This window comes from Mytilus trossulus, chromosome 6 (genome assembly GCF_036588685.1).
Source record: "Mytilus trossulus isolate FHL-02 chromosome 6, PNRI_Mtr1.1.1.hap1, whole genome shotgun sequence".
Taxonomy (NCBI): domain Eukaryota; kingdom Metazoa; phylum Mollusca; class Bivalvia; order Mytilida; family Mytilidae; genus Mytilus; species Mytilus trossulus.
The window spans coordinates 65,276,726-65,289,182 of NC_086378.1; the positions used below are offsets into that span (position 1 = coordinate 65,276,726).

Genomic DNA, 12,457 nt, shown 5'->3' on the forward strand with positions numbered 1-12,457 from the left:
CTGTATTTGTACGAGGCTAGGAAACAAGGTGTATGCGAGCTTTTAGCGAGCTACTACACCTGTTTCGAGCCGAGATTTGAAAAGTGGGTTCTGACAAGACAAGACAAGACAAGACAAATACTTTATTAGAGTCTCACCTCAAAATTGACATACATTTATACATTTATAAAATTACAGTAATATTTAAAACAACATGAGCCACTCTAAAAAGAGTTATGAGAGACTATAAAATTTCTACAAAACACATTATTATCTACAATTATATAAAATACCTTTTCTTTTTAATAATACATCATAGCAGATTTTGGCTAAAAAGTAACACACATTTTCATCAGTGAATAAAAATTTGAATTTATCATCATCAGACAAATTAACAAAATCACAATTAAAAGAGCTAGCATGTCTAAATAAAATAACTCGTAAATCTGCATATACTGGGCAGTTAATTAAGACATGTTTCTCATCTTCAATAATGTTATTTTTCTTACATTGCTCATTAAAACATAATCTATTGTCAACCATAATGCCTTCATATCGGCCAGTTTCTATTCTCAGAGATCTAAATTTAGCATATGCACTCTTATATTTTCCAGGCATATTAATACATAAATATTTTTCTCTATTAAAACATTGCTTAAACATTCTATACGTTCGCAATTTACTTCTTTCATTGTACATTAAGTCAGAGTACCACTTCTCTTTATATCTACAAAAATTTTCCTTTTCAATTTGTTTAATTGTATTTTTATCAATAGAAAAATCAGTATTACATAAAAACTCCATATCCATTTCTTTAAATTTCACATTGACTCTATAATTCCAATTTTTAAATTTACTATTACAGCATCTATTGCCCCATAAGAAAACCTTTTTATTAACTCTACAATGAGACATTTTAGTAAGTCTCGACCATAATCTAAAAATACATGTCCACTGAGATATAATACTGGGCATCCAACCCATATCTCCATATAAGGCTAAGTTAGGGGTGTATTTACCCACACCCATAAAAAATCTCATTGCTCTATTTTTTACAGCATTAATACAAGAAAAATCCTGGTGACCCCAAATTGAGGCACCGTATTCAATTACAGACATAACAAGTGTATCAAAAAGTTTTGTAAATGTATCAAATTGAAAACCTCCATTAGCTTTACATTTAGCTATTAATAAACCTAATGACCTACTTGCAGATTTAGCTACTGCCTTAGCCATACAATTGTAGTCTAAAAATTCTGACAACAGTAAACCTAGATAAGTATAACAAGGAACAATTTCCATATCATTATTATTAAGTACAAAAGTAAAATTTGTCTTTGGTATAGACTTAGTTCTGAAATGTACAATTTTTGATTTCTCTAGATTTACAACTAAATCATTTTTACAACACCATATATTTAAAGTATCCAACATTTTTTGTAAATCTTTCTCATTTTCTGTTATAAATACAAGATCATCTGCATAAAGTAGTACACAAATTTTTTCATCATCAATTTTTACTCCAATATCTAATTTTTTAACTTCATCTACAAGGTCATTAATAAAAATGTTAAACAAAATTGGAGACAGAATACACCCTTGTTTCAAACCACATTTAACCTCAAACCAGTCAGTAAAATTACCATTTACTTTTACACATGAATATACATTTCTATAAAGTGAAAAAATAGCATTTAACATTTTACTACTTATACCTAAATTTTCCAATTTACCAAAAAGCAAATCCCTGTTTATCCAGTCGTAAGCTTTTTTAAAGTCTATAAATGCTACAAATGTTGATAATTTACGCAATTTACGTGTTTCTATGACAGTAGTCAAAGTAGAAATATGGTCTATAGTATTTCGTCCCTTTCTGAAACCATTTTGTTCATCATGAAGAAAATTAAGTTCATCAATTTAACGGTAAGACGAGAGTTTAATACCCCACAGTAAAGTTTATAAGATACAGGAGCCAAAGTTATTCCACGGTATGCCATAGGGTCTCTTGGATCTGCAGTAGAGCTCTTTGGAATCGGAGTAATGATACCTTTCGACCATAAAGCAGGTATCTTACCAGAGTCAAAGCAAATATTAGAAATTCGAGTTAAAGCTAACAATGCAGTTTGATTCTTATAAAGTTCAACCGTAATTTCATCACAGCCAGGCGATTTACCATTTTTTGAAGACAACAGTACATTATACACTTCTTCATATGATATAAAGCTATCAAGATAATCATCATACACATTTTCATTACTATGAATATATTCAACATTATTATGATTCTTTCTATTTAACATATTAGAAAATTCACATTTCCATTTATCTAATACTACATTTTTATCACATGATACTGACTCATCACTTAATTTCACTTCCATTGGGATAAAACTTCGGCGTTCACTACCAACTCCTATTTTACCAATTTTCCTCCAAAATTCCTTTGGATTATCACAAGACTTTATTAAATCTTCTTGTAAGGAATACCAATATTTTCGTTTAGAACTTTGAACGGCCTTATCGAATATCCTACGTTTATTCACAAATATATGTCGCAACTCCTGTTTATTACGCTTAATTTTACATTTAATCCACACTTTTTCGGCTTTACACACTTCATTCCACAATAAAGTAAGCTCCTCATTCCACCATTCTTTTTTACACCTTCTTCTTTTATTAATATTAAATCCATTTGATAGAACAATATTTCTAGCCGGTAATTTAATTTATTACACATTTCGGTTTTAACGATTTTCATATTATCAATATTACTTTGATCGGCAATTGAATTTTCTAAAAAACAAATAGCATTATCAATTTCAGCGATAGTAGATTCTTGACACAACCAATCTTCTGGTAAATTTCTTGTATCATATTTTTTCTTTGTCTCAGAAGTTCCTCTTGTCTGTGTATTTATACAGCAATTTGAGTCAAAATTCAAGGTAAAATCCCAAGTTAGTAATGAATGATCGGGCATAGCTTTCTTCAAGTCGTATTTTCCCAATGCATTAATTTGTTCAACTATTGAACTTGTTCTGATTACATTAAAATTGTTAAAATTATCCAAATGTTCATATGGCAAAACACAATAATCCACCACACTCATTCCTCTAGTGGATACAAATGTAAAATCATTATGTAATGTTTTTCGACCATTCAAAATACAGCAATTTACATCTGTTAAAAAGTCACAAAAAATATTTCCATATCCATTATGCTGAAAGTCTACCACATTTCTTTGTGGCAATTTATCTATTCCTTCAATAGAGTCCGGCAAATCTGAACAACGACTATTCCAATCACCACAAATATAAAATGGTTTTCCTTGTGGGATTGTTTATATGTTTGTCATTAAAATATCAAAAAATTCATGAATATTCACAGCCCTTGTGGAATTTTCCGGCGGTAAATATATAACACATACATAAAAGCAGTTATGTGCAAAGTTTTTATCTTCTAATTTTACCCAGATTATACCATCTGTGTTATCTTCTATGATATTAATATTAAATTCATCTCGCACATCATTACGAATTAAAATCCCAACACCACCAGATCCGGTTTTAGCTCTAATGTGAATTTCCTTTCGATTCAAACCAAACCATGTATATCCATCTATATTTATACCAGTATTCCCTGTAAGATGGGTTTCTGCTAAACCCAGTATATGCAGATTATAGTATCTTACACATTCAGCTAAAAAGTTATATTTCTCACTATCTACATCCACCTTCCATCCGTTGATATTCCAAAATCCGCATGAAACCTAGTGGGTTCTGTGCTCCTAACTTTAGTGTGCCTCAACCAAATACTAAAAAACTTATACACAATGCTTATTGCCACAAAATACCAAATCAAATTCGAAATTGAGTGGTGTTTTACTGTTTATGAGTTGTCATGCCCCTTTATAAACATAGAAAATGTTGATTTTTTCATTATCGTTCTCTAACATAAGTTTGCCTCAATCAAATGTTATAAACCTTACATACGTAATGCTTATTACCTTAAAAAAAAAAAACCAGATCAAGCTCGATATTGGGTAGGTCAATCTTACTGTTCATGTGTTATTAGATGTAAGAATATGTTATACGAGTACTATCGGCTTAATTAATGTACAAAAAATGAACTAAAACAAATAGGTAACACAGCAACAAACCACAACCACTGAGATGCAGGCTTCTTACTTGGACATGCACATACATAAAGACTGTGGCGGGGTTAAACATGCTAGTGGGATACCAACCCTCCCCTAACCTTGGACACTAGTGTAGCAGTACAACATAAGAACAAACTATACAAAAATCAGTTGAGAAATGCTTGTTATCGACATTGAGGCAATCGACGCTTTTATTAATAATAAAACTTAAACTACCGATCTCAGTACCTCAAATTCGTCCTTTAAAGTTCCAGTGTTATCTAAGTTTGACGATAGTTTGAGGCTACATTTCATGATTCACAATAAAGTTTTTATATATTAATAAGACTAACTGGTACCAATGCTAAAAGTAGGCTGTATATATTCTGTATATATATACGTTTGGAAGGGGTTAACTTAAATTAGCTTTGTCCGTCACCTCGAAAAATGTGAACAGTTTCACTATTTGACCGAAAACTACATAAATTATATAAGTGTGTGAAGATTGTTAAATATCTTCGTCACTTTGAGCAACTAAAAACTGATATGATGGCCAATCGGAAAACTATCTAACCGAGTTCAACAATGGGCAAATTAATTTCGTAAATAAGAGACTATAATAGACCACGAAATGACTTAGTTTGGAACATTTCATACAAAAAACAATGGCCCAATTTATAACAAAACCATAAGCGAAAATCAAATATAACAGACTGCAACTAACTACCACTAAATTACAGGCTGTCGACTTGTGGCAGACACTGCCGACTTGTGGCAGACACAAACCGAATGTGGCGGGGTTTTACATGTTTGTGAGTACTCAAACTATAATAACTGAATTTTTCATGGTTTCTTCTTTCATACAAATGTCTCCAACCCGCTTCAAAATATAAAATTCTATTATTGCTTGCAATGATAAATTAAGCCTGTAACAATTCTTGCAGCTTAACACTGAAGTTTTTCCAACACATGTTTATACTGTCTAATATTTTTTGTAGATTGAAAACGCCGTGCTATACTTTTCAATATTTGGATGCACATTATGAAGACAAATAAGAACATTAAGACATGCTTTTGTAAGTAAATCTTTCCTCAATTGGTTCCTTAAAAAAGGGGGGACACCCATTTTTGTCTAAATTTACAAGTTTATACGCTGGTATGAGGATGAAAATTTCTGTCTAAATTGACACTAGTTTCTAGACACATGTACACATGTGTAAAGTCTTTAAATAGTTTTATTCGAGTGTATTATATTACACCTTGTTTCCTAGCCTGTACACATCATGTTTATCAATACCATAGCGTTACATAAATAAAACGCTGTATTAAAATACTAATTTTAAAGAATATTTCTGTCGCAAAAGAAAATGCAAGTTTGTAAATTAATTTACCGCAAATGAAAGAAATTTACCGTAGACTCTAATTTCATCTTTTCTATATTAGAGTGATTTCCGAACCTTTTTCAATGCTGGCATGGCTTGTTTTATTCTTTTATGAATCGAATATTGAGTTTGAATTTGTCCCGGTTTACACAGTGTTGTCAGAATGAATTGAACGGCTTTAATACTAAGATCGGGTATACACCGCGTTTTCAATCTTATTTCTGCATGTTTGTATTTAAAAAAGAGACCTATTTTGATCTATTTTCTGTATATTTTCATGTTCGTCATTTCTGCATATTGTAAATCTGAGGATTTGCACACAATATAGTCTACATTATAAACCTATTTCATTAGTCATGTTTACACACATGCTCAAGACGCATCTCTGCCAAAACATATTTTATTTTACAAAATTTCCAATCTCGATCACTTTCCCTTTTCTTTAACTAAATGACAAAGAATGATGTAATGTTTGCTGAATGAAGTTTCAGTAACATAAGAAAATATTTGTTTGTTCCATGCATTATTTGTTAAAAATCCACATTTAAGGATTTAAATTGATTAATTGATTGTTGGTTGCTTATCGTCCAGTGGCAAATATGTCATGCATGTTCAGAACGAGTATAAGTTAATAATAAATACAATAGGAAGTTTTGTTCATAACTTAGGCCATCCGGGATGATGGTCTGTGAAATTAGGAGTGCCACTAGAAAATGAGGGTATATTGGATAGGGACAGACATTTTGCCGCGTGCAACAGTCCACAAACTCAACCCTTAAATTATAGTTGTTGCAACGGTTTTTAACGGGCAATGAGTGTGGCACTCTCTTTACACGAGGCATCGGATTTAACGTTCCCATTCTGACCGGACGTGACTGCGAGGGCAAATGTTTTACTGTCGGTCGGGAGAAGACCAAGCGACCATGTTTCGTTTCCCCAGTCACCCTTTGTGTAACACGGATTTAAACAATAAGCATAATGCATATTATGGCTCTTCAACTATTTTAGTTCTTAGACATCCGTGGCTTTAAAATGTTCTGCCTTTAGTCTCCCTTATCTAGGCGCTTCATTTCATTTAATCTTCAGAATTTTTTAGACCGCAATAAGGTTAAAAAGAAGGACTCGCTTATGTATACATTTAAACATTTTTTAGAAATAATCGGAGTATTTGGTCGCAGATATTTCATACATGCATTGAAAATCAAAACCTTACTCTTATATAATCCATTTAAGATCGACGTACCTAGTCAGTATAATAACGACCGTAACATACCCATGCAGTGTTATGCAATAAAATTTGTGTAGGGGAATGCTTTGAATAGCGATGAATATAGAGTAATCATGCTTTAAATTTACTGGTGTAAAATTAATTATATAAGAATGCGACCTTATGAGAATTATCAGTTTCGATGCTTTAAAAATTTACCTAATAAAATGTTACAAAAATGTACTCATTGTAATGCACGGAGATAATTCATAATGTATTGCTACACGGGTTAACCTAGCAAACTGCCGTACGAATATAGCCTCTGCATAATGCAAATGCATAGCTTTCCTATTTATATCATATAAAACAATAAGGACATGTGGTATGACATCCAATCAGTCAACTACCCGCCACTGGTTAAATGAAGTCGATGTAAGCAATAACTATTAACAACCAAACTCTTTTCAACAATTAAAGGGACAAAAACATAATGTGTAGGCCACAAAAACCCCGATATAAATGCAAAAAATTTCCAACGAGAAAATCAACAGCCTTATTATTCATAAAAAAATAGTTACGAAAAACAAATACCATGTTGTGAACCGACAGACTTGAACCAAAGTAAATAACAACCAGTAAACGATTAGTTCAATAATACCAAACTTTGGAGTTTAAAATGATTTACATTCAACGATTTTTATCGGATACATTATTTTTTTTTTTTGGGGGGGGGGGGGGGGGGTCAACGTTGATAATAAAAAAAAGTAATATCCTATAAAAAAACGTTGAATGTAAATAATATGAAACTCCAAATTCATACATTATTGGACAAGTAATTGGCAGATCCTTACGGGAGTTGGACCCCCCTTTTTGGGCCGATCAATCCATTTGAATGGGGACATATAGTTGAAACCCCCCTTTTTTAAATGGCTGGATCCGCCCCTGCCAGTACACCACAGGCTTCTCAATTCTCGTATTATGATCTATTATCATGAACTAAGTGAAAACATAGAGATGACTGAGTGCGAGATCTTCCTGGATAACCATTGGGGTCGTTTAACCATCCCTTGCAGTAGACTTCCGTTAAATTAAAAAAAAATCTTTAAAATAATATCGAAATGTATTAAAAGTCTGAACACATTTCACCTCTCATTCCACTAAACATTTAATTACAGTTACAAGTGCCACAAAACTTTCCTGACCTCTTTTCTTTAATCGTAATGATATATTCTACTCATTCATAATCTTGAATTGAGACTTGGGAATAAAACGTTACTTCAAAATTACATTTTTTTTTCTAATTTAAAATGATGCACACAGGCACAATAAAAGAAAACAAATTTTGCTATCTCTTCGAAATTGGAATTTGAAAAAGAAGAAATCACGTGTTATATTTTTATCATACATGAAGCATGTGTATTTGTACTTTCAATTTCAATTTGGTTCTAAATTTCCATTCACTTTTCCCATAAATTTCGGACGGAATAGAAGACAACTGTTTATTTTCTGCACATGTAGAAAAAGTTGAAAACTGGAAGTTGAATGACATAGTTTTTACTTATTCTAAGATAAATGTTGAGAGTGATCACTTTTTAGTTTACTATAAGTATTTTTGGGGGGCCTAATTTGTTAATTTTTGTCTTTGTTCTTCAGACATGTAAGTGTTGCCCTAGACTAGTGGTCAGATTATATTCTCTTGGTATAGTCTTATTTTCTAAATGGATATAAATCATGTCCTAAAATTTTCATTTGCACAAAATACGAACATGTCAAAGTTTTTTTAATCTAATATTACTAATATCACATGTCATTCATTAATTGTTCGGTAACCTAAAACTTTATGTTGAGTACTGTGTGTTTTCGTTCAAAACTACGGCGTTTAAAACGATATTGTTGGGTCAATTCAAGTTTCATTTTAATTAATTTGATATCAATAGAAGTAGAATCTTCACATGTTTATTTGTTTATAATTCTGTTGTAAGGCGTTTTTACAATCTGTTGATATCATAAGTTTTACACGAAATGCCTTTCATGTCCCATGCGTCTAAAAAAAAATCAACTGGTATTAAGGTCAGGCTGCACGAAACAATAGAATGCTTTGATTTTAACTTGGGTCATTCAGATGATTTCTTATGATTACGTTTTTTTAAGACAGCACGGGCGTGCTTGTTGGATTTATGATAGACCGCACGAAGTATTTTCTCTTTCGTGTTTCCTTTCTTGGAGTAAGGGAGATAACTTGCGTAACTAACGTCGAACGTTATTAATCCCGTATACCGCTAGGGGCGTGCAATTACGTACACTTCGCCTTAAAACTATTTAAAAAAATCTATTTATCTCTCGACATGGTTGGTTGCACGTTTTACCTGTAGACGATTAAACCAATAGAATGGAAACTAGACGATAAACATTAGAAGAAATCAATAATATTGTATGATGGCGTTTCATTTTAAAATTTATGACATTAAACCTGCATTTACCTACCCGTGACTTAAGATGACAAGTGACGGTACAACAACTATGGCTGGTATTATTAGTTACATAGTGTGCTGGTGACCTAATATGATATATACAGGGTAAGTATATGGGGTTCGAGCGACCTAATATGATATATATACAGGGTCAGTGAATTCCATATGGGGTGAGAGCTCTCAATCCATATGGAATTCACTGACCCTGTATGTATCATATTAGGTCACTAGCACACTATGTAGCGAATTTATCTTACCGACTATCTTTATTTGTTGAATTAAGACTAAAGTGGTCTTATTTGCTATCATAACACATCTTCTTATTTCTGTATTAAAGTGTTCAAGTGTTCAATTTTAAGAACCTTCTTCAATTGGTCTGCACTAAAAAAAAACTTATGTAAACGATAAATATCTGTTATCAACAACCTTGATATAACAACGGTTACACTCCATTATTCCGACAGCCCATTAGTCCGACAGCCCATTGGTCCGACAGCCCATTGGTCCGACAACCCATTAGTCCGACAACCCAATAGTCCGACAACCCATTGCTCCGACAGCCCAATACTCCGACAACCCATAAGTCCGACGCTTATCAAGTCAAGTATCAGGTAAAATAAATGTTTGTCTGTCTGTATTACAATGTATTACGGCGTTTATGTAATAACATATTTTAAGAAATAACTCCGTATATATTACATAAGACTAAGATAGTTCGAATACTTTCTATATACTCAATTCAAAATCTGTATATAGAATAGAACAGAAAAGAATATTTCATTTTCCAAATAATAGGGTCTATAAAGAGCATATAAATCGAGACCAGCCAGTGATGGTGCGAGCTACTGATGATACGTATACCCACGCCGGTAAACAGAAAATTGTTGAGTCTGAAATTGCACCACACGATAAAGCCGACTTCAATAAACCATGAAACCAAATTTCAGAAATCCTTACAATGTTGTTTATGAAAAAGATGCAACGAAAATTTTCACGGGAAGGACGGACGAACTGACAGATGGATGGACGGTCGGACAGAGGTATAATGCTTGGGTCAACATTAAGACATTACAATACTATTGTATAGTTTACATGTAATACTAGCTATTTTTATTTCACCATAACTTCAGTCACAATCGGAGCCAAAACAAAAAAGAACTAACACATTAATATCAAACAACAGTCAGTTTCAAGACCTGTACTACATGCATAATTCAAATGAACTAACAATAAAATCATCATTTTTTCCATAGTAGTAAAGTTTTCTAGTGTTAACAACGAAGATTAATGAGTCATGTTTATCTAACTTTTTAAAGTTCTGACAAATGCTAAAAATTAGTATGCTGAAAGAGTTCACCCCTCAAATTATTTTGAAGGGAGCATTCGATTGAAAAATGACGCTCATCTTCATCTTTATCAGCTGTACAATACGTTTTTTTGAGTATCTGGCAATTTCAATTCCTACTGCAATGGTTTTTAATTAACATATGAACTACTTTTCTTAAAATCAATGATATCTAAATATTTTTCTCCTTGAAACAATCTTTAAATGAAAATAAGTGTCAAGTATGCCACAAAACACATAATGTACTAAATTTTTACAATTAGCTAATTTGACAACGACACAAGCGTGGCAAGAATGTCACACATTGTCTTAGAATTTCAACTAGTTGTTATTGGCTTTTATACTGCACTCGTTCTATTTAAGCATTCAAATTGCGTTGACCGTATGTTTCTGTGTCGTATACAGTCACTGACCCGATAATCATATCACTTTTCCTCATGAATATTTAAATAGATGTTGCCGAAATGTTTATGTCAGTCATATTTGTTTATCGTTATAAGTCCTGCACCTCCCCCAATCATTATAAATGAGGCATTATTTCGAGATTTTAAAATAAGCTTGGCATATAAAATTAGTATCCCTACAAATACATTGAGTGTCATCTCTCAGACTTTGTCTGATATATCGCTATTGGAAGTGACTTGTAGTTGTCTCCGTATTTCGTGGATTTACTTTCACGAATATGATACCATATTCATAATTGGAGTTGCTCATCTTTTCTGAGCATACATTTTGTCCTATTTGTCATCTTACAAATGTATTTTTTAGGATTTGGGTATAATTCGTTTTTTTTCTCATTTTGCCTGATGCCACATTAGTCCCTTATTTCTGCGACAAAATCAATTTAAATAAAACTCAGATGAGTGACAAAAGGGGTAGCAAGTGTTGCGTCCAAAGAGGGCGGGTAGTGTAGTCCAAATACATCATATATCTATTTAAAATGTTATTAATTGTGGCGAAAATTCACTCCCCTGATACGTGAAAGGAGGAACCAGAAGATCTAATTAAAGGTAGATCAAATATAAAAAAGAAGATGAGGTATGATTGCCAATGAGACAACTATCCACACAAGACCAAAATGACACAAACATTAACAACTGTAGGTCATCGTACGGCCTTCAACAATGAGCAAAGCCCATACCGCATAGTCGGCTATATAAGGCCCCGATAAGACAATGTAAAATAATTCAAACGAGAAAACTAACGGCCTTATTTATGTAAAAAAAATGAACGAAAAACAAATATGTTACACATACACAAACGACAACCACTGAATTACAGGCTCCTGACTTGGGACAGGCACATACATAAATAATGTGGCGGGGTTAAACATGTTAGCTGGATCCCAACCCTCCCGTAACCTGGACCGTGGTATAACAGTACAACATAAAAACGAACTATAAAAATCATTTGAAAAAGGCTTAACTCATCAGATAGACAAAAAAACAAGTGGACGTGGCCTGGTACTTATACATCCCGACACAAAAAGACACAATGAACAGATCTGAGAGTACTCGCAGTTATCTGACAGCTAATAAAAAAATCATGCCTCTACGACTAAACAAAAGACACAAAAAAACCAAGCGAACTAGAACAACACAGACTGACAGTTGACACACAAACGACGAAATATAAACAAATAAAATATTGTACCCAGACACGTAAAACGAAAGAGGGTCAAAGGTAAGGACTGCGCAGTGTGCAATTAGCATGTGTATCAACTCCAATATAATGAGACAAATATCCCGCATGGAAAGAATAATAGGAATCAAAAAGGACAACCCCAAATATTAAAGAGAACAAAGTTGAACTTTTTTAAAGAAAAAATACCCATACATACAAGACAGATGCATTGTCGGAATAATGGGCTGTCGGAGTAATGGGTTGTCGGAATAGTGGGCTGTCGGAGTATTGGGCTGTCGGAATAGCGGGTTGTCG

The 12,457-nt window shown here is 32.8% G+C and overlaps 1 protein-coding gene across 1 annotated transcript; it reads right to left on the reverse strand.

The window, feature by feature from the left end:
- Positions 1-800: 800 nt before the first annotated feature.
- LOC134722912 (uncharacterized) lies at positions 801-2,360 on the reverse strand. The gene is made up of 3 exons (XM_063586547.1): positions 2,054-2,360; positions 1,188-1,526; positions 801-811 (listed from the first exon to the last, which is right to left on the reverse strand). Exons 1-3 carry the CDS (start codon positions 2,358-2,360, stop codon positions 801-803), a joined length of 657 nt encoding a protein of 218 aa, XP_063442617.1.
- Between the last annotated feature and the right edge of the window lie 10,097 nt (positions 2,361-12,457).

Excerpts from the sequence above, each read along its gene's own strand:
- LOC134722912 (XM_063586547.1), bottom strand. The coding sequence starts at position 2,360 with ATGGAAGTGAAATTAAGTGATGAGTCAGTATCATGTGATAAAAATGTA. Across the intron at positions 1,527-2,053 it reads TAATATTTGCTTTGACTCTG|ATGAAGTTAAAAAATTAGAT; the intron begins GTAAGATACCTG and ends ATGACCTTGTAG.